Genomic DNA, 23,507 nt, shown 5'->3' with positions numbered 1-23,507 from the left:
TTATTGTTACCAACCCTGAGCGCCTGAGAAGCAACTGGATGTTGCCTGAAGGAGGAGAATCAGGGGAGAGGAGTGCTAAACCACTAAATGCCTCCCTTCCTCCCTAATTTCCCCTGTAAATACCCCCTTCCCCGCTACCTCTGCCAAATGCTTTTCTCCTTGCCCAAACTAGTTTCGAGATTTGGAGCCTGGCCAAGGAATGACATCCAAGGATTTGCTGGAGAATAAATATTTACTACTACTGCCCAGACACAAATTATCCCAGTGAATGCCTGTGTACTTTAGCATTGTGAACGTCAACATTTAATTCCATTCTTAGAAGTATCTGGATGTTATTTCCCTCAGTGTCATGAACCAAGATAATTACGGGGAGCCATACGAGAATTACTACCGTGTTTCTGAAGAGAAGATGCATCATCTCAGCTCTTGTTGTATTCAAACATTTCCCAAAGAAATGCATCATAAAGATAATAATTCAGAATGGCTTTGGGGCCATTGCAACCATAAGGAATTCTCTCGTGAAGTGGGGAGGTCACTCCTGTGGTATCTTCAAGGAAAAAGAAACTCCCACTTTAACAATGAGCAGAAACATTTCAGGGTGGCCTCCTTCCTTAGACTGAAAATGAGATATTTATGTCGGGGGTTAAGTAACGGGAAAGAGCTGGCCAAATGTAAATAAAACGAGGAAACAGGCTGGACGCTTGAACACAAGGAAGTGGGCAAGGAAGACCTGGGCACCATGATCAGGAAGGCTGGTGGTTCCAACTTGATGACAGCGAGTCGAGGCCTTGGGAATGATGACGCCAAGTCAAAGACACACCGGTCTGGCAGAGTTTTTCGTTGTTCTTGCTGCCAATTGCCAGAAAAGCAAAGGGCAAAGGCACTTCCTTTTCAGTTGTGTATGTTGGGTGAGCAATCCACCAGAAATGGCAGAGCTCCAACCCTGATTACCCAAAGTTATCGAGCTTAAATCCAAGGCTTCAGAGAAGGGAGCAAGAAAAAAATGCAGTTTGATGGGCAGCCTCCACAATGAGTACTCTGAGAATGTAACATTATGAACATCAGGACTGTCAGGCTCCAACACTGAGGAAATGCATGTACCCTTGGACACCCAAATGTCTTCTTTCCCCAAACCTGCCATTTGTTGTGCTCCCTGGTACATGCAGTTAAAAAAGGTAAAGGTGCTCCTTGATCGTTAGGTCCAGTCCCGGACAACTCTGGGGTTGCGGTGCTCATCTTGCTTTATTGGCCGAGGGAGCCGGCGTACAGCTTCCGGGTCATGTGGCCAGCATGACTAAGCCTCTTCTGGTGAACCAGAGCAGCACACGGAAACGCCACTTACCTTCCCGCCGGAGCGGTACCTATTTATCTACTTGCACTTTGACATGCTTTCAAACTGCTAGGTGGGCAGGAGCAGGGACCGAACAACGGGGGCTCACCCCGTCGCAGGGATTCGAACCACTGACCTTTTGATCGGCAAGCCCTAGGCTCTGTGGTTTAGACCACAGTGCCACCCGCATCCCATGGAAGCTTTAACGTACAAAGCAGTAAAAAAAAAAAGTTACAGTCAAAGGTTGCTGCCAAGTATAAAGGCATTTATAGTTGTAACTGAATCATCAGCTGTTGTCACTGAAAAGTTGTATTAAAATGATGCAGAAACAACACCAAATTCTGTCTCCCCTGCCTCATAAAGAAGAGGAAAGGAGATTAATGTGTTGCAAGCACGTCAAAGTGCAAGTAGATAAATAGGTATCACTCCGGCGGGAAGGTAAACGGCGTTTCTGTGCGCTGCTCTAGTTCGCCAGAGGCGGCTTAGTCATGCTGGCCACATGACCAGCTGTACGCCAGCTCCCTCAGCCAATAAAGCAAGATGAGCGCTGCAACCCCAAAGTCGGCCACGACTGGACCTAATGGTCAGGGGTCCCTTTACCTTTACCTTTAAGCACATCTTTGAGAAATAGAATCTGGTGGAATCTTGCATTAAGCTGTTCTTAATGCAAGATGCTAATTTAATAGCAAGGAGAGAACAGGCTAGATTAAAACATTTACAAGTACAATATGGACAATTTGGAGTGACTGCAGTCTTAGATAACATGAAACCAATGATAAGGCACAGGCGAGAAGTGCTCCAGCTCAGCCCTTTGTCTTAAGTCTCACTTGCATCTTCTTCTCTGCAAAGCAGTCAGAGGGTACAATTTCCAGGGGAAATGTGGAGATGCTGAACTTAAACCTTTGTGGCTTTCACCCTCAGGTACCATGGCTTTGTGGACGTGGGTGGCGCTGTGGGTTAAACCACAGAGCCTAGGACTTGCCGATCAGAAGGTCGGCAGTTCGAATCCCTGCGATGGGGTGAGCTCCCGTTGCTCGGTCCCTGCTCCTGCCAACCTAGCAGTTCAAAAGCGCATCAAAGTGCAAGTAGATAAATAGGTACCACTCCGCGGGAAGGTAAACGGCATTTCCGTGCGCTGCTCTGGTTCGCCAGAAGCGGCTTAGTCATGCTGGCCACATGACCCGGAAGCTGTACTCCGGCTCCCTCGGCCAATAAAGCAAGATGAGCACCGCAACCCCAGAGTTGGTCACAACTGGACCTAATGGTCAGGGGTCCCTTTACCTTTATCTTTACCATGGGCTTTGACCCTAGCAGAACTTCTTGATCCGTGCTTCTGTTAATAGCATTATTAATATGGGGGGGGCTATTGGATTGTGTTTTTATTTTTATTATGTATTTTGTGGTTTTATATCTTGATTTTATTCTGTGAACCACCCTGAAACCCCTGGGAATAGGGCGGCATATAAATAATAATAATAATAATAATAATAATAATGATGATGATGATGATGATGATGATGTTGGAACCTGGGCTGGAGGGCTAGCAGCTGCTAGATGACAGTTGCAGGATGGGTGTGGAGCAGCAGAAAAGCACAAGCCAAAAGAATTTCCATTGTAATTCAAGACTTACTAGCTCCAAAGTTAGCTAGTTATGGAAAGGAATATGTAGTACCTCCCAGAGAGAGCACCTGTGCATGTGCAGATTACCTTTTCCTTCTGTTGAATAATCCGAGCCAGCCTCTGTACATCTAGAATGGGGAAGCATAACCCTCACCATAGCGTTGCTTTAACCCTATATAAAGCAGCCACACACCCCACTCCTGGGTGTTTAAAAGTTAAGTACTTTCCTTGTGCTTCTGTTCGCGGTCCACCCACACCTATGCTGGTGTTGCCTTGGCAAACACAACTTTGCCTTGGCACTGTGGCCTGCGGTTCCACCTTCAGCACACTGAAATCGATGTGGGAATGCTTAGAACGACAGCCAGTTTCTTCTCCAGAACGCTCATCTTAAGAAGAATTGTTTCTACTGCATCTTAAAAGCTCTAAATCTGCCGTAGTCCGATTTGCTGGGAGTTTGCTGGGATAAATGTCACAATTGACAAACCCACGCACAAAGGCCAGCAGTTAGCTCAGCTCTGAAGATCTATTGAACATCAGACAGGGCTCTCAGTCAAGTGAAGCATTCACGCCCAATGAATGGCTGCCTTGTAGATTTATTTTCAGTAAGAGGAGAATGTGGCAGTCTGTGTCTGACAATGGAAAAATCTCTCATCTGGTTTTGCGATCCAGTTACAGAGCACACAAAACGGCCTCTGGTTTTATATAACTGTTTGGGGTTTTGAATGTTGCAAGCTGTAATTATGCATTTTAGTTTCCTTCTTTTTTCTTTTTTTTTTTAAACCAATGTAAAAGAGCAAAACAAAAAAAAAGATGTAGCTCATTATATGTGCCTTGCAATTACAGGGGAACTTGCAGGCACCACCCACATTCTAAATATAGAAGCCAACAAGCCTCGATTAAGCTTCTACTCCATAGCCAGAACATACGGCTCTGTGTTACAAAGGCAGATGATAATTCAGCAGCAAGTATGCTTTAAGAATCAAGTTCCTTTCAAGATTAATTAAAATTATGCCATGGCAAACCATAATACAGTGGTACTCAAATGCCTTGGTACTCAAACAACTTGGAACCCAAACACTGCAAACCCAGAAGTAAGTGTTCCAGTTTGTGAACTTTTTCCAGAAGCCGAACATACTCCGTTTTGAGTCTTACGCTGAGGTCTGTCTGTTTTTGCTATTTATTTTGCATTTTTGTTTTGTGGCTCTTTTTGGTTTTGGTTTTATGACTGTGTGGAACCCAGTTCAGTTACTGATGGATTGTGTGACTGCATTACATTATTGCTTTCATTTTATGGATCAATGGTTAGATAGCAAAATCCATGTTAAATTGCTATTTTAGGGGTTGTTTTTAAAAGTCTGTAATGGATTAATCCATTTCTATTTTCTTTCTATGGGAAAGCGCGCCTTGGTTTTGGAACGCTTTGGTTTTGGAACGGGTTAAGTTTGAGAACCAAGGTACCACTCTATGGTTAAAAGAAGCTCTTGGGTATCACCCTCATTTTGCTTTACAGTGGTACCTCGGGTTAAGTACTTAATTTGTTCCGGAGGTCCGTTCTTAAGCTGAAACTGTTCTTAACCTGAAGACCACTTTAGCTTATGGGGTCTCCTGCTGCTGCCACGCTGCCGGAGCACAATTTCTGTTCTCATCCTGAAGCAAAGTTCTTAAACCCAAGGTACTATTTCTGGGTTAGCAGAGCCTGTAACCTGAAGCGTATGTAACCTGAAGCGTATGTAACCCGAGGTACCACTGTATTTACGTGATGAATGGATAGACTGTCCACAATCTGTTTTAAAAGTGAAAATTACAGGTAAATGTCTTCTTCTTCTTTGGCGATCACTCGTAGCCGAGTAAGATTGCCTTCCATAAACACGGTTTTAACAATGAGTCCGTAAGTGACTGTGGAGGCCAATTCTGGATCCACACATCCTTCCACAGTGGGGACATTGGTTTCCGGGCGGGAGTTGATCACAGTGTGGATTTGCCAAGCGTGCCTTCCTCTTAGCACATTTCTCCCTTGCATCCTGAGTTTGAGTGTCTTCAAAGCCCTTGACACCTTTGGGAAAGGCTGTTCTCTTGCTTTGGAAGACGACCATCAGGCATCTGCACAACATGATCAGTCCAACGAAGTTGAAAAATCATTGCTTCAACACTGGTGTGCCCAGGCCTGCAGCCTACATTCCATTTTTTTCCTGCTCCGTTTTTACAAAAGCTTTGTTTCTCTCTTTAGACGGAATTCTGTAGACAACTGAAAATTAAATTACCGTATATACTCAAGTGTAAGCCGACCCAAATATAAGCCGAGGCACCTAATTTTACCACAAAAAACTGGGAAAACTTATTGACTCGAGTATATGCCAGTTCACCATACCACAATAAAAAATGTGCTGAAAAAGTAGGCTTATACTTGAGTATATACAGTATGCATTTCACATTGGGTATGAGGGAGTTGGGTATGTTTAGCCTGGAAATGAGTTTGAGAGGAGATACGAGAGACATCTTCAGATATCTAAAGGACTGTCACATGGAAGAGGGAACAAACTTGCCTTCTCCTGCTCTGGCGGGTGGGACCCGAAACAATGGATTCAAGTTACAAGACATGAGATTCTGGCTAAACATCAGGAAAAGCTTTCTGGCAATAAGAGCTGTTTGACAGTGGAATGGGTTCCCTAAAGAGGCTGTGGACTCTGCTTCTTTGAAGGTTTTTAAGCAGAGATTGGATGGCCATCAGCCAAGGATGCTTTAGCTGAGATTTCTGCAATGCAGGGGGTTGGACTAGATGACCCTTGGGGTCCCTTCCATCTCTACAATTCTATGATTTAGGTCTTGAGTATAAAATGCGAACCTAGCTGCATAAATTCTGTCCAAATATTTTGACTCATCTCTTCATGTCTGTCACATGTTTTTCCCCCCAGCACCACAGTGATCCATGCGACGGTCACCTCCAGGCTTGACTACTGTAATTCGCTCTACGCGGGGCTGCCCTTGAAGCTGTCCCAGAAACTCCAGCGGGTGCAGAATGCTTCAGCCAGGCTCCTGACGGGGTCTCTGCCATGGGAGCATATTCACCCAGTGCTTTTCCAGCTGCACTGGCTCCCGGTGGAGTACAGGGCCAGATTGAAGGTGCTGGTTTTGACCTTTAAAGCCCTTCACAGCCTAGGACCCTCGCACCTACGGGGCCGCCTCTCCTGGTATGCCCCGCTGTCCATAAATAGCAAGGGTCCTGGATCCTAAGGAAGTCAGATTAGCCTCAACCAGAGCCAGGGCCTTTTCAACACTGGCTCCGGCCTGGTGGAACGCTCTGTCTCATGAGACCAGGGCCCTGCAGGATCTGATTTCTTTCCGCAGGGCCTGTAAGACAGCGTTGTTCCGCCTGGCCTTTGGCTTGGAGCCAATTTGATTCCCTCCCTCTCTTTCTTTTTTCTTTTCCTTCATCTCCTGCGATGAGGCTACATTTTAATATTTTAATGTTTCATTATTTTAATGTTGTGTTTTAATTTTGTTTTTAAGTTGTAATCATTCAACTTGTTTTTATTATTGCTTGTAAGCCACTCTGAGCCCGGCCTTGGCTGGGGAGGGCGGGGTATAAATAAAAATTATTATTATTATTATTATTATTATTATTATTATTATTATTATTATTATTAAAAAATACTCCTCTGCATGGATATTCATTGTCAGTTACCATCCATTAAATCACTTCCAATATATATCTAAAATAATTTAGATAAATTACAAATTTTAAATAAATTAGTTGGTTGCTCATGAATAGGATGCTTAAGTTTAATATTTGCTGCCCACCAAGTCTGTTAAAGTAATGGGAGAAAAGAGTCAGGATCTCACCCACATGCAAGAAACATTTTCAGTATTTGAGGATTTTGCTACGAAATACAATGAAAAAACAATTTAGCCCTCTTCTCCCCTCCTGTGTCAGAATCAGTACACTGAAAAGAAAGGCGCTTAAAAAAAAAAATAAAAGTCACTATGTGGTCTTAAATCTTTATTAAGTATCAAATTTTCTCCAATGTAAGTTACATCCCAGTTGTTAAGTCTGAATAAAGAAGACAAACCCATATATACAAGTTGTTAGACTTTAGCTTAACAAATATAGTACCTTCTCAAAATTAGATTTCTTTTAAACTTTTATAAACAAAGCATAAAAACAAAGATCAGTACTAAATAAAGCATTTTTAAAACAAATATATAACTTTAGAAATGACTTTCAGAATGCTAAAGTGAATAACTGGAGATTCCGTGAATGCTGCTAACGTCCCACTCTGCCTGAGGCTCCTTTAGACCATTTCTCGGTTTCTACGAATAGCACAGCAAAGGATCATGCTGAAAATCATACCGAAGATCTAAAAAAAAAGACAGACACACAATTGGCAAAGTTTCTCCATGAAGAATACCACGAAGGAGATCAGTGAATTAAATAATTTTGGTTTAGGTTTAAAACTGCAATGGTTCAAAGCCAGCGATGGTTTGGAAAGCAGTTCAGCACCGCTCAATTTCTGAAGTGCCCTCAATCCTCCCATCTTGCAGGAGAGTAGGTCACACCAGCCACTGAGCTTCACAGTGTTTGCTACTGATGGTTTTCTCTCAGCAGGCTTCCCACCGTTGGACAACTGGGCCTGTTTGTGGCTTTTACACGTAAGGGCCTTTTCAGTAGTGGCACCCGCCCTGTGGAACGCCCTCCCATCAGATGTCAAAGAGATAAACAACTGTCTAATGTTTGGAAGACCTTTAAGGCAGCCCTGTTTAGGGAAGTTTTTAATGACTGGTGTTTTACAGTGGTACCTCGGGTTAAGTATTTAATTCATTCCGGAGGTCCGTACTTAACCTGAAACTGTTCTTAACCTGAAGCACTACTTTAGCTAATGGGGCCTCCCACTGCTGCCGCGCTGCCGGAGCATGATTTCTGTTCTCATCCTGAAGCAAAGTTCTTAAGCTGAAGCACTATTAGTGTTAGCGGAGTCTGTAATCTGAAGCGTATGTAACCTGAAGCGTACATAACCCGAGGTACCACTGTATTGTATTTTAAATCCTTATTGGAAGCCAGCCAGAGTAGCTGGGGAAACGCAGCCAGATGGGCGGGGTATGAATAATTAAATAGCATTATTATTATTATTATTATTATTATTATTATTATTATTATTATTATTATATTACAAAGAACGCCATGCTACTTACCATCACCACACCAACACCAATGCCGACTGCTCCAATCACATTCAGCTTTTTGGTGAAGACTTCCTCAATAACCGTAGGGCATGCCTGGAAGAAAAACCAATCCTTCACCTAGTGTACTCTTATACATTAGGGTTACCAGATGTCCCCGGTTCCTGGGGACAGTCCCCGGATTTGCAAATCTGTCCCCGGGAAACATGGCAGCGGCAACCTCAGCAGTTGCGCAAAACATATCATATGAGGACTTCCAGTGAGGAAAAATGGCGGGCGCCATGGCAGCAAGCAGCTTCTGAAGCCAGCCAAGAGCCAACTGCGCTACCAGGCTGGCCCCGGGCTGCTGACTGCCACTGCCACTGCTGAAGGGGAACCAGGGACGTCCGGTGGTACAGATCTCCTGCCCCCTTCCCCCTTTGTTTTGACTCATGGGGGAGGCTCAGGAGTTGTGGGCGGCCGGCCGTTGCCCAGTTTTTTAAAAACTCTGCGCATTTATGTTTCACAGGGTGCAAAAGAAGAGCTTTGCACCTTTATACAATATGCATGTGTGTTTGGACCCAGGGTCTTTTGCCTCACCATCCCCACTACTGACTCCCTGTTGCTACTCAGCTTCAAAAAAATAATAAAAAAGGGTCTCCGGATTCATTGGGAAAAAAAATCTGGTAACCATATTATACATGCAGGCACCAAAGAGATGGAATTTGCCATATTATGCTGAGATTTAGTAACACGAGGCATGTCCCTATCTGCGGCACAACGACATACCTGTAGCTGAATGGTTTCGAGAACACCACTCTGTTTGGGACAGGTGTCTTCAATTGCTGCCTCAATAGCCCCTGTGAGGCCACAGCAGTTCAGCTAGAGCAGAGAGAAAAGTTACATTTCAGTTGTGTTTCAAAATACAGATGAAACATACAAGTCAACAGATCTGGGTAAATTATCAGTTTGAAGGACTTTGCTAAAATAAGATCTTTGGAGATTATTCAAAAACATGCCTTTAGAAAAACCTACAAACCATTGAAGCCTCCTGTGCAGTAAAACTTCTCTAGAACTCAGTATAGTTATACTCTTGCCCAGATTCGGCCAAAGAACAACTGCATGTAGATTCACACTTCCATGCAAGCCGTCAATATGAACGTGCACTGGAAACACCCCACCCCAACAGCAGGGACCTGGATGAAGAAACTAGAAGCTGCAGGTGAAAAACTGTCTCACAGCTGAATACAAAGGAGACCAGGGTGCCTGAGGCAATTGGGCGAGAATTCCCAGCGGAACTTCTCAGAGCACCAGGACTGATCCGGTCAGCGTCTGGACCCTCAGCTGAGCTTGAAGAATCAGATGCCTGCCATCACACAACAACAGTCCAGCAGTGCTGGGAGCACACCAGGCAGGAGGCTGTGGAACAAAGGATGGGGGGCCTGTCTTCAGGCCAAAGGGGCTGGCCTTTTGTGTTTCTGAAACAGTCTCTAGAGGGTGAAGCCTGGAGGAGGTAAAGGTAAAGGGACTCCTGACCATTAGGTCCAGTCGTGGCCGACTCTGGGGTTGCGGCGCTCATCTCGCTTTATTGACCGAGGGAGCCGGCGTACAGCTTCCAGGTCATGTGTCCAGCATGACTGAGCTGCTTCTGGCGAACCAGAGCAGCGCACGGAAACAGCATTTTACCTTCCCACTGGAAATAGTAGACCTATTTATCTACTTGCACTTTGACGTGCTTTCGAACTGCTAGGTTGGCAGGAGCAGGGCCCAAGTAACAGGAGCTCACCCCATCACAGGGATTCGAACCGCCGACCTTCTGATCAGCAAGTCCTAGGCTCTGTGGTTTAACCCACAGTGCCACCCGCGTCCCCCTGGAGGAGGTAGTCTAGGGTTAAAGGCATGAAAGGCCTGCCTGCTCCCCAACTTGGTCAGAGTAAGCTGCTCACTTGGAGCTATCCATGGTCCAGCAACCTTTGAGCAGCCTTGCACTGGACCAGGACACAACACATCCAGACTACAATGAGCCCCAATGGTCTAGCTGGGAGTGACTGATGGTCATTCAAAGAAACAAAATGCAAATAGCACCCCTTTCACATTAAAGGTAAAGGACCCCTGGCAGTAAAGTCCAGTAGCGAACGACTCTGGGGTTGCGGCGCTCATCTCGCTTTACTGGCCGAGGGAGCCGACGTTTGTTCACAGACAGTTTTTCCGGGTCATGTGGCCAGCATGAGTAAGCCGCTTCTGGCAAAACCAGAGCAGCGCATGCAAACGCCGTTTACCTTCCCGCCGGAGCGGTACCTATTTATCTACTTGCACTGGTGTGCTTTCGAACTGCTAGGTGGGCAGGAGCTGGGACCGAGCAACGGGAGCTCACCCCGTTGCGGAGATTCGAACCGCCAACCTTCCGATCGGCAAGCCCAAGAGGCTCAGTGGTTTAGACCACAGTGCTACCCATGTCCCAGATTAAGCTGTTGAAAATTGGGACTCCTGGCTTTCATTCCTAGCACTTGCTGGCTCAGTGGAGATGGGAAGTTTTTCAATCTCTTAGGCATGGTTAAGAGATTTGGAAACTCCCCCACCCCACCCCCCAAACTCACAAGCACCTCCTCCCCTCCCCCATTTCAATTCTCCTCCAACTACGGACAGTGTTTGTGACGGATGCAACCTGAGCACCAACCACAGTCGCTTTTAAACACGTTTGGTGAGGATGTTAACATCAACTATAGGTAGCACTTGTCCGGGAGGGGAAAATACAAACAGTCCCATCATGGATAAGTGCTCTGAACTGGTTACAAAAGCAAAGGAAAAAAATAGTTGAGATCTGATCTGACTTACCGCGGCCTGAATGGCTCTCAGCGTTTCTTTGGTGGCTGGTTCCCTTCTTTTGTCATATACTGATTTGTAAAAGTCCTGCACCTCCTTAACAATCTAAAAACACAAACAATATAATAATTCACCCCAATAATGATGGCAGTGGTTACATTAATCTTTTTGCTTAAGAAGGAGAAGCTGGAATATGCTGTCTACGAAGAAACCCTCCTCATTAGAATCGTCGGTTGAACTGACCCAAGCAGGATGATTAAGGTCTGTGTGGAGATAAACTTTAACCAAAAGTATGTTTTATGGAGATCGAGAAGCAATAAGAGCTTTTGGAATGGTGCAGCAATTAATTCGGAGTCGCCATCTTGCCAAAGGATTTATAGCCGGGAGGAAGAATGGACTTGTTTTCAGACTGCATTCCTGGTGAATCTCCTCAGAGGTTTTGAGAAAGGAGGCAGATTGGTGAAGATTAATGACGCTAAGACTGTTTTGATGTATGGAAGTGATGTTATATGGAAAACGTCTGGATATGGCTACTGGATAAAAAAAATAATATCCACGCAGGATTACAAACTGTACTAACCAGCTTGTGGAGACTATCAGAGGTCACAAAGAGAAAGGAAAAATATATGAAAACAACAACAAGAGATGTGGAAAAACAATAAGAAAGGACTGGATAGTACTGTGAACATCATAAGGTTAGATTTGTGGACATTAAAACAGCAGTAAGAAGCAAGAAGTTGATTGGATCCCCTTCGGAACTTGAAATATGGGTACCAACAAAAATTTAAAATTCGGCTGTGTAATTTGGAATTTATGTAATTTGGTTTGATTTGATGTGATTGGTCAGTTAATAAAAAATTATTCTTAAAAAAAAAGGAATATGCTGTCTACGACATGACCGCTGGAGTCCTTCAGGCTAATCTCCAAAACATTCCTTGCCCTCCCCGCAAATCTAACTTGGCCATATCTAGGGGCTTAATGTCTACAGAGGGGTAGGAAAGGAGGACGATAGGTGAACAGTAGTTGTGTAGCTTTGAATTCTCAGTTGGGGTTAAAGCAGAAAACCGTGGTTGCATCGAGGTCTAAGTGGTGTGTACTGCATCAATCAGATGTGAGGGGTGGGGAGGCAGCCCCTATTCTACCAAAAAGAAATGCTTGGAATAAGGAAATATGATGTACGCTTTGTGCTATCTTAAAGACTGACAGGTTTATTATTGGTTGTCAGACTCGATTTGGGGGACACAGCTTTGTCTTGGTTCCAGTCCTTTCTGGCCAGGACAGAGCCTGTTCGTGGTGCTAGTGGACTGCTGCTGTATCTCATCGCCTTCTGCTTATGGGATGCCTCAAGTTCTATTCTGTCCCCCTCAGTATTTATTATTACTACTACACTACTACTACTATTACTACAACTACAGCCCCCATAGTAAACCACTGGGGAAAATCACCTGGAGGTTTCAGCTGCCAAGTCCGGAGAATACTGGTGACCCAAAACTCTACTTCAAGTTTCTATCTGCTAATCCTGAGCAGATTATTTGGAGGCAGAATTTTGGATGTATAATTCTGTTATAATTCTAGATGGCATATAAAATAAACTTTAAAAATATGTCTGCCTTACCTTTTCCTTGTTTGAAAATCCCAAGATGGCAGCAGCTACTTCAAGGGCAAAAATCACAAGAAGGAAGGTAAAAAACTAGAGGCAAAGGAGACGAGAGAGATTTTGAGTAAGGTCATGGCTGAACAATGGTTTATAAAACCATGAGATGATAATACTTAACAAGTCTATAGATAGGGCTTTAGAATGCTCTGCGTGCTTCGAAAACTTTATCTCCGTTACCGTATCACAGTCACCTTCCAAGGCAAGATAGCAGGCTAAGTGTAGCAGCTCATGTAAGACCACTGAGGACATTGGAGGAGACATCGGAACGAATGGCTTCCTAGCTCACACTTGCGCAGCCCAATCCTATGCAGCCAGAAGTTCCACTTTGTTCAACAACACTTACACATGCATGCTCAGGATTATTGTGATAAATGTGTATTTTCCATTGAAAAATTCTCAGCGCAAAAACAGAGATTCCTTCTCTTACCTAATGAGCATGTTATTGCTAAACACATCTCTGAACCCTAAGTGACGTTTCCCCAATATAGTAAGCTTGTCACTTATGCAGGGGTTACCGTACTTTTCTGTGTATTAGTAGAGGTTTCGCCCCCCCAAAAAAATAACGTTAAGAAATGGGGGGTGGGTGTCTTATACATGGCCAGTGCATTTTGTTGAGTTGGGATTTGTTGGTCTGTGGCGTCATTGCTGGCTTTGACAAATTCTGGTGTCTATTTGCTTTTGCTGCAGTAATAATGCGTGCGTTTTTTGTTTTTCATCGAGGAAGGAACAGCTGATAGGCGGCTTTTGCTGTGTGTGTGCGGCAGCGCTGCTTGGACGGGTGAGTGATTTTTGGCAATCTCCCCCCTTAAAAAAAAAGCTTAACAGCTCTGGGCAACCTCGCCCCATTTTCTTCAGTTTGAGTCCCCCAAAATAGGAGTCATCTTATACTTGGGGGCGTGTTATACACAGAAAAATATGGTATGCTCCGGGGATCGCGCCTAAAGCCAAAATCGCATATCATCAAAACACATTGGGTTCAATAGCAGGTGGGATTGCCAAAATCATTACCCCCAGAAACCCTACCCCATATTTTTCCTTTTTAATGTCAACACACCTAAAGCTGAATGTGCGCAAATTAAATGTGCAATAAATTGCGGGCTTACTGCGTTGCATTTCTCCAAGCACCGTTTGTGAACTCTGTGATCCAATTATAGCCAAGTATCCATTTGCACACCCTGCTTTGCCTATTGCACCATACACATACAGCAACCGACGGAATGGTGTCACTTCTGTTTCCGTATCTGGGAATTCCAAAAAGTAAGGCCATCCACTGAGAAGCCTCGAGCCTCAGAGACTTGGAGCTGTGCTCCACATGGGTAGTAAAGGTAAAGGGACCCCTGACCATTAGGTCCAGTTGTGTCTGACTCTGGGGTTGCGGCGCTCATCTCGCTTTATTGGCCGAGGGAGCTGGCGTACAGCTTCCAGGTCATGTGGCCAGCATGACTAAGCCGCTTCTGGCGAACCAGAGCAGCGCACAGAAACACTGTTTACCTTCCCGCCGGAGTGGTACCTAGTTATCTACTTGCACTCTGACGTGCTTTCAAACTGCTAGGTTGGCAGGAGCAGGGACCGAGCAACGGGAGCTCACCCTGTGGCGGGGATTCAAACCGCTGACCTTCTGATCAGTAAGTCCTAGGCTCTGTGGTTTAACCCACAGCGCCACCCGTGTCCCGCTCCACATGGGTACTTACTGGGAAATTCCATGGGCTGCACCCAAAGCATTAAATGGATGTTCTAAATCATAGAAGCCCATAGAAAGGAGGATGAATTAGGGAGTGGAAATAATTCAAAGGCAAATTATATCAAGATTTCCCAGAAGGAAGTAGATTTTAATCCCCGGCAGCTCCAATTCAAAGGGATCCTCAGGTAGCAAAACTAGGAAAGCCTTCTTGGAGAACTTCTACTGGATGAAGTAGGGAGCACTGGGTATCCATGGTCTAACCACACAGGGGTCAGCAACCTTTTTCAGCCGTGGGCCGGTCCACCGTCCCTCAGACCATGTGGTGGGCAGGACTATATTTTGGGGAAAGAAATGAACCAATTCCTATGCCCCACAAATAACCCAGAGATGCATTTTAAATAAAAGGACACATTCTACTCATGTAAAAACACGCTGATTCCCGGACTGTCCGCGGGCCGGATTTTGAAGGCGATTGGGCCACATCCGGCCCCCGTGCCTTAGGTTGCCTACCCCTCACTCTAACGTGAATGAGTTTCACCACATGTAGCAGGATCCAGTTCTGTGACATAAACATTGAAATATAACTTGTGTTGGCCACTTTTGCACAGTGTGCATTCTAGGAGGAGTTTATGTGCATTGTGAAGGAGAGTACCATATTTTTCGCTCCATAAGACGCACTAGTTTTTGGAGGAGGAAAACAAGAAAAAAAAATATTCTGAATCCCAGAAGCCAGAACAGCAAGAGGGGTTGCTGCGCAGCGAAAGCGGCGATCCCTCTTGCTGTTCTGGCTTCTGGGATAGCTGTGCAGCCTGCATTCGCTCCATAAGACGCACACACATTTCCCCTTACTTTTTAGGAGGGAAAAAGTGAGTGTTATAGAGCAAAACATACAGTACTTCCTTTTGAAAACAGGATCCAGAAAGAATTCAGCAATAGCCTTCTACCTACCATATAAACTAACGCCATACTTACCAAACCAAGCATGCACTGGGACTCCTGTATCGCTCCACAGCATCCCAAGAAACCCACCAGCATTATGAGGGCACCAGCTCCAATTAGAACGTAAACCCCTGGAGGAAGAGGGATTTTAAAAAATCAAAACAGAGAAGATTTATTCTCAACTAAAAAAAAAAACTTCACATTTTCCAAGTTTGAACAACATGGAGGTTACCAGCTACACTGCCACTACTATTTATGTATTACATTTATATACCACTTTTTCTTCCAAGGACCTCAAGGTTGTGTACATGGTTACACTAGCACCATTATTGTTGCTTCTTTAAAAAGAAAACACTACTAGCAGTGTTTCAGAACAAGCCTCTATAATAATGGGTTTTTGGTGGTGAGTGCAAAAGACAGGTGGAAGGCTGTTTTGTCTATTCCCATAATAGAAATCAGTCACTTCTCTTATCACCAGAAAAGGTTTACAACCGTCCTTTTTAAGAGTATTTCCCTCCTGACTAGAGACTCCCTCATGACCCATCAAAGCTTATTTATCAGTTGTGGAAACCTTAATAATCCAGCTTCTGGACTCATCAAGACCCCAATTGCATCTGCAAATGTCTGCAAGCAGCCAGCACCTTCAACTCCTGCAGTCAGCCAGACAAAATGGCCATTCTCAGCCAATGGCCTTTAGATGACCAGTTTACCCATAAAGAAAGATATTTGCAATATATGTTGTGGAGGGCTGCCCTCAACACTTCTGCGTCACGGTACCTCTGTCCTCCTCCTAAGGAATCCATAAAATCCTCCGATTTTATTATCGGCTTCAGCACTGAACTATCAGTGTGAGAGATGACCTTTCCCCTCGTGCATGACCGGTGGGGTAGGCTTTCCGACATCTTCCCACAATGCTTGAGGCCATATGAGAAAGTTACAACTGGCGAGCCATTAGTGCAATTCAAAGATGACCTATAAGGCAGAGCACGCCATCCACGTCTAGGGAGAATGGCATAAAATCCAGGCTGATTGCAATTCCAAAACACAAGAGGTTTAGCTGATGACATGTACATGGGGAAGAAGAAGAAGAAGAAGAAGAAGAAGAAGAAGAAGAAGAAGAAGAAGAAGAGGAGGAGGAGGAGGAGGAGGCGGCAGCCCAGCAGATCGAAACTTCTACCAGACAAGGACTAGGAAACCAATAACACCTTCATGGGGTTTTGATGGAATATATAACCATTAATAACTTTGCCACTGTGTCACGTGGTCTGGGGATTATCTAAGAAAAAACTGACACTGGCTGGTACATTGGGAGGGGAGGGGAGGAAGCAAGGGAGAAAATCCCACAGACTTTTATGATCAGGAGGGACCAGTTGGTTAAAGGGATTCAGGTCGGAGTTAAACAATACAAATTGAGAGCATTTGCAGATGACCTGGTACTTACATTACAGGAGCCAGAAGCTAGTACGAAAAGAGTTTTGGAAATAATCCAAGAGTTTGGTCAATTGGCAGGATTTAAATTGAATAAGTTAAAGACTAAGGTATTGGAGAAAAATTTAACACAGACTGAAAAAGAAAGGTTTCAGAATGAGACGGGGTTGACTGTGGTTAAAAAAGTGAAATATTTGGGTGTGAATATGACAGCCAAGAATGTGAATTTATTTAAAGACAATTATGAAAAAACTTGGACAGAAGTGAAAAAAGACCTAGAGACATGGTCAAACTTGAAGCTTTCCTTGTTAGGTCGAATTGCAGTTATAAAAATGAATGTATTGCCAAGAATGTTGTTTTTGTTTCAAGCATTGCAGATAATGGATAAAATGGACTGTTTCAAGAAGTGGCAGAAAGATATATCTAAATTTGTCTGGCAGGGCAAGAAGCCCAGAATAAAATTTAAGATATTAACGGATTCAAAGGAAAGAGGGGGGTTTGCCCTGCCAGACTTTAAATTGTACTATGAAGCGGCAGCTTTCTGCTGGCTTAAAGAATGGCTGCTTCTTGAAAACACAGACATTTTGGATTTGGAAGGATTTAATAACATTTTTGGGTGGCATGCATATTTGTGGTATGACAAGGTTAAAGCGCATAAAAGTTTCAAAAACCATATTGTCAGAAAAGCACTGCTGAATGTCTGGGTTAGATATAAGGACTTGTTGGAAAATAAGACTCCAAGATGGTTATCACCAATGGAAGCTAAGGCAGTGAAAAAGCTAAATATGGAGTCGAAATGGCCAAGATATTGGGAAATCTTGGAAAAGGAAGGGGATAAACTGAGATTGCAGAGTTTCGAAAAACTAAAAGAGAAGGTGAGAGATTGGTTACATTACCATCAAATAAATGAAGTGTTTAAATTAGACAGAAAAATAGGTTTCCAGGTGGAAAAGTCAAAACTAGAGACTGAACTGTTAGAATCCAGCACTAAGAACTTGTCAAAAATGTATAATCTGCTGCTGAAATGGAACACACAAGATGAAACGGTTAAATCAACTATGATTACATGGGCTCAGGACATTGGTCATAACATCATGTTTGTTGACTGGGAAAAGTTGTGGACCACTGGGTTGAAGTTTACGGCGTGTAACGCCTTAAGAGAAAACATAATGAAAATGATTTATAGGTGGTACATAACCCCAGTCAAACTTGCAAAGATCTACCATTTGCCTGATAATAAATGTTGGAAATGTAAGGAAAAGGAGGGCACATTCTTTCACCTCTGGTGGACATGCCCGAAGATTAAGGCATTCTGGGAAATGATTTATAATGAACTGAAAAAGGTATTTAAATATACTTTCCCCAAGAAACCAGAGGCCTTTCTCTTGGGTATTGTCGGCCAGGGGGTGCTAAAGACAGATACAACCTTCTTTATGTATGCTACAACAGCAGCTAGAATACTCATCGCAAAGTACTGGAAGACACAGGATCTACCCACACTGGAAGAATGGCAGATGAAGGTGATGGACTATATGAGCCTGGCAGAGATGACGAGCAGAATCCGAGACCAGGGAAGAGAAGCGGCGGAAGAAGAATGGAAAAAGTTTAAGGACTATTTAAAGAAATATTATAAAATTGGAGACAGTTAGAATGATGTTGGACTAAAATAAATGGTTACTATTAGTAATGATTATGACAAAGAGAATAAGGGTGATTAGCATAAATTTATAATAAAATAAGGTAAGATTTCGCTGAAAAACTGTAAGAATTTGGAATACAGAAACGGGAAGTAAGAGGAGGTCGAGGAAGAAAGGTTTAGAAATTGGGTTATGAAGTGGTACGTGTTTTTTGTTTTATTATTGTTGAATGTTTGTTTATGTATGTCTTGTTTCTGTTATATAAAAAATTGTTTAATAAAAATATCTTTAAAAAAAAAAAAAAAAAAAAGAAAATCCCACAGACTTCTTTGTCCGCAAATCCAATGTACCTACAGTGGGACTGTCAAAAGAAAGGAAGGACAGCAATTTCCCTTTCTTCAAGGCATAGTAATCTAAGACCAGGATTCCATGCCTGGGATCATCCCCGCCCCAAAGTATTCTAAGGCTGCTTTTCTGGGAAAAACTAAAGATCAAAACAGTACAAAATATAATAATTATTTTACTATATTAATATTAAAGGTCTTTCCCAAGAGTGGCTAGCATCTCTTAAGGTGTGTCCTTAGAGGTGATCATGAGATATCAAAGTATCCAATTTTCTGCCAAGTGGTGGCATATCTACACAAGTTCAGATTTCCAGCTAGTGCAGAAGTGCCATATCCTTTTTTAGGGTGCACACTAGACCCCTGTTTCCAGCTGGGAGATATATTTGTGTACATTTTTAGAGACCAAGGAATCTGAGATGGCACATATAGAAAAAAATTCACTTTGTCAAGGGCAAGGAAACACCCTAATAATTTTAGTATCTATGTGAACAGGTCATTCCGTACCAAGAATCTTTACACATCTTATCATTGGTTTCCTTAGTCACTGTTAATACTTTTAAAAGCAGTGTAGGTATCAGGTGTACTGTTCATACCGTTGAGCAATAATTTTACAACATACCTGTATAGAATGTATTGTTATTCTCCTCCTGATCAAAAATATCTTTGGTCTGTTTATCAAATCGAAGCCATAGTCCAATTGCAAGGACTGCCGTTCCTGCAAGCTATGGAGAAAGGTGTGGGGAACAAAAAAAGAGAACATTTTAATTATGCATTTTACCATTTTAGGTGTATAACAAGTCAATTTTGGACAGTCCTCAGGTATTATTGACTTTTTAAATATCCATATGCATTAGATTAATTGGTTTTCAAACTTGGGGTCCTTTGGAAGCTGATATCATGAGAAGAGGTTCCCAGAAAGATTGCTTGTCGTGGCTGCAGTGTTCCCCGGGGAGTGTGGAGACCACTTAGGGTGAAAACACATGGGTCACCAATTAATATAGTCCTGTGCCCACAGGTTTCACAAAAACAGAGAAGAGTGAAACTGCATTTTTGTTTAAATGGCTGAAGCCATCTGCCAAATCATACTGATCCTTGAGCATGCCAATACATTTACACCTTTCGCAATAAACATGTAGTTTATGTAGAAATAAGAGTTTGCAAGAACGTTAAGTAGAATTCTGCTGGGGTAACAGATATAACAGAATTGCCTGTTCTGATTCAGAACAAGAGAGGCCCATCTACTACCATCTACTGTTTTCAAGAGCTGCCAGCCAAATGCCCTTGGAATCTCTCAAACAGGCCACGATCATTTGCTGCAAGCATCAGTACTTGGTCATTATGGCAGAACAGGAATTCTGGAAATCTTGGGTGGCAAATACAGAATCCTAGGATGGTTCTCTTTAAAAAAAGAGGGGTGTAGGTGAAGAAGAGAGAAGAGAAAATGATTGAAGGTGAGCTGCTCACGGATCTTTTGCCTCACATTTCCCCCTCTCCCCATCCCAAACTCTGAAAGGTTACAGGTTTCTTAAGAGTGTCCTCATTGGGAGAGATGGAGGGCACAAGGAGAAGGGGACGACAGAGGACGAGATGGTTGGACAGTGTTCTCGAAGCTACCAGCATGAGTTTGACCAAACTGCGGGAGGCAGTAGAAGACAGGAGTGCCTGGCATGCTCTGGTCCAGGGGGTCACGAAGAGTCGGACACGACTAAACGACTAAACAACAACAACAACAAGAGTGTCCTCAAGCTTTCCTAATTCACTGCAAAGTTGTACAATTTGTGTTATGAAGGAGATTATTAAATTCTGGATACAAGTTTGCCATTCATTATATTAATAATATGGGACGCAGGTGGCGCTGTGGGTAAAACCTCAGCGCCTAGGACTTGCCGATCGTATGGTCGGCGGTTCGAATCCCCGCGGCGGGGTGCGCTCCCATCGTTCGGTCCCAGCGCCTGCCAACCTAGCAGTTCAAAAGCACCCCCGGTGCAAGTAGATAAATAGGGACCGCTTATCAGCGGGAAGGTAAACGGCGTTCCGTGTGCTGCGCTGGCTCGCCAGATGCAGCTTGTCACGCTAGCCACGTGACCCGGAAGTGTCTGCGGACAGCGCTGGCTCCCGGCCTATAGAGTGAGATGAGCGCACAACCCTAGAGTCTGGCAAGACTGGCCCGTACAGACTGGGGTACCTTTACCTTATATTAATAATAACAATAAACAACAACAACAACAACAACTCAACTACCACTACTAAATGTTTTTATACTCATTTCTCCCAAACTGGGATTCTACGAAAGAATGCCAGCACTTTACAGCTTTCTAAGGTGAGCTTTCGAAGATGCACATTCTGCTGTTGTGGAACATCTGGCTGAGCTGGTTGGGCCTCATTGCCACACTGTGATCTGCAAATGCTCTCTAGAACGCACAGCCAGCACAATGTACATTGCAGAAGATTGGTAGAATTCCTTCTTTTTGAAGGAAGCTTGTCACTAATCTTGTCACTGAGAAAGCCCTTAAGTTTTCCAGATGGCAGTTTGAAACCCGCAGACCCATCTAGGGTATGGAAGCACCAGTGCCAGATCACAGAAGATCCAATTCAAGGACACACTGTTTCATCTCTGAAAGCACAATTATTATTGGGTACAAGGCGTTCCCTGGAAAAGACTGCAATAAACCACTGCATAAATGGTTTTAAGAGAAGAATTTACAATAACGTGTCCTTGCAACATTTCAGAAATTTATTTTTTTTATTAAAAAAAAATCAATTTACAAATGTGTGTTAATCCATTTTAAAGTCTTAGATATATAAAATAGATGTTCATAAATGTACCAAGCAAACACATACAAATATGTGGTATATCTGAAGAAGTGTGCATGCACATGTAAGCTTATACCAAGAACAAACTTAGTTGGTCTCTAAGGTGCTACTGGACAATTTATTCTTTTATATATTTCGACATACAAATATGTAAACCTCATGTCTGAAACCCACAGAAAAGTCCTGAAACCATTTTCTCTCTTCCAAATTGACCTCAAATATTTCTCTGCCTCCCCATTGTCTCTTTGCTCACAAATCCTGTCTCAAGGGCACATTTAAGATGTGAATAGGGTGAGCCTGTGACCTGGATTCAGAAGTTGAGTAGTTATCATAACAAAAGAGTGGCCAGGATGCCCAGGTAATCCAATCAGGTAACCTGTCAGACAGGATAAAAACAAGGCACTCAGATTTCTGTTGTAGTCCACCCCTTCTCTGATGTATTAAGGGGGCGGTCTTGAGCTACACCCCTTCTGTACTGTAGGTATGATGTATCTGGGGTGGGCAATTTCAAAGTCTATATAAGGGCTTGCACACCTTTGTCCAGGGTCCCTCCCCCCCTCCTGTGTGTGTGTGGGGGGGGGGAGTATCCTGTAGCAACAGTTTTAATAAAGATCAGGTTTACTAGCTGCTTTGCTTCTCAATATTCTCTGGTTGGCCTCTGTTATTTTCTCCTACCAATAGAGAATCTGCAAAAGGACCTCTATATGGGCTCTTGGGTACCCTAGAAGGGAAAAGGAGCAGTTTTTTCTCACAACACCTCCAAATTTAGGAACACAGGGAACTACTTTATGCAAGAGACCATTGATACATCTAGCTCATTACTGTGGAGGAGAAATGAAAGTACAAAGCAACTGAAAGTGAAAGAAAGAGAAATGCGTTTATGAGAAATGGTGGGTCCTGCAAGTCTGGGCTGGGTGGAATGTCAGGTCTGCATAAACTGAACGCAACAGGCCTCCTTCACCAGACCACGTAGGCTCTGGTAGTTTATCTCAAGACGTGATTATCTCCTAGGGGCAAACACACAAACAAGAGGGAGGAAGACCAGATGATCTTGTTTTGTGAGTGGAAAATTCCTACTATTCCCATGGGTATCTCTTTGGGTTATGTCACATTTAGTAGAAATAGGAGTGTGTTTTAGCTGCTGGGTGTCCCATTTGCCTCATTCGCATGGTGAGAGCAAGTTGGGAAGCACTGCAAAGTTCTCACAAATGTGTCATTTTACTGACAACGGTTTCTGGAGTTCCATCGGCCACTCCAAACATCCTGGGTTGGGGGCTTGAATCCTGACACTTCCGTAACAGTGACTTGCTACATGTAAAGCAGATTTATACCTGAGCCACAGCCCTTCCCTTTGCAATGGCTTGCTAGATGAGACAGGAAGCATCACAAATCCAACATGAAGGTGAAAATGTAACATTTGATATCTCCTCAAACACTAGTCTTTTCCCAATGGAGGCAGTTAACCCTAGAAAAACCTGTACAATGGTACCTTGGTTTACAATCATAATCTGTTCCGGAGGTTAATTTGTAAACCAAAACAGGTTGTAACCCAAGGTGCACTTTCACCAATGGGGCCTCCAAAAAAAATTTGCTCGTAATCCAAAAAAAAGGTTGCAAACCGGGACACGCACTTCTGGGTTTGACGTGTTTGTAATCCAAAACGTATGCAAACCAAGGAACCATTGTACAATGAACAGAAGGCTGTCCCCTAGCGTACAGAGGTGTCAGATTCAATCCAGTGTTTGAAATTTGCCAGGCGCATTTTGCACCTGGCTACCAAGTGAAGTTGCCTGGGCACCAGGGTGGTGCCTGACATCTACACCATCTCAAGATGCAAGCCTGGGGATTCTTTAATCTCTAACTGTTTTCACACGCTAGCAACACATCCTGTAGAATTCTGTTATATTTTATCTGCACAATCAGAATATTTCAGGAACCAAAAAGCCGTACAGTAGTACCTCATTTTGCGACCGAGATCCCTTCTAGAGCCCCGGTCGCTGGCTGAAAAGGATGCTGGACAAAGCGCCGCGTCTGCACACACACAGAGAGAGGTTTGCGCTTCTGCACATGTGTGATTTAG

General features: G+C 43.6%; 1 protein-coding gene across 1 annotated transcript in view; it reads right to left on the bottom strand.

Annotated features, from left to right (window-relative positions):
- Window positions 1–6,932: 6,932 nt before the first annotated feature.
- Window positions 6,933–23,507, bottom strand: part of CD9 (CD9 molecule) — a 31,886-nt gene continuing 15,311 nt past the window's right edge. The window contains exons 2-8 of the mRNA XM_083616025.1: window positions 19,233–19,335; window positions 15,238–15,335; window positions 12,543–12,617; window positions 10,940–11,032; window positions 8,894–8,986; window positions 8,138–8,221; window positions 6,933–7,305 (exon numbers count right to left, since the gene is read on the bottom strand). Coding sequence (XP_083472151.1) covers window positions 7,240–7,305; window positions 8,138–8,221; window positions 8,894–8,986; window positions 10,940–11,032; window positions 12,543–12,617; window positions 15,238–15,335; window positions 19,233–19,335 — 612 coding nt within the window. The 3' untranslated portion in view covers window positions 6,933–7,239. The remainder of the gene's footprint in view (window positions 7,306–8,137; window positions 8,222–8,893; window positions 8,987–10,939; window positions 11,033–12,542; window positions 12,618–15,237; window positions 15,336–19,232; window positions 19,336–23,507) is intronic.

The sequence above is a fragment of the Podarcis filfolensis genome (assembly GCF_964270895.1).
Source record: "Podarcis filfolensis genome assembly, chromosome: 5".
Taxonomy (NCBI): domain Eukaryota; kingdom Metazoa; phylum Chordata; class Lepidosauria; order Squamata; family Lacertidae; genus Podarcis; species Podarcis filfolensis.
This window is presented reverse-complemented; position numbering and strand designations above follow the sequence as displayed.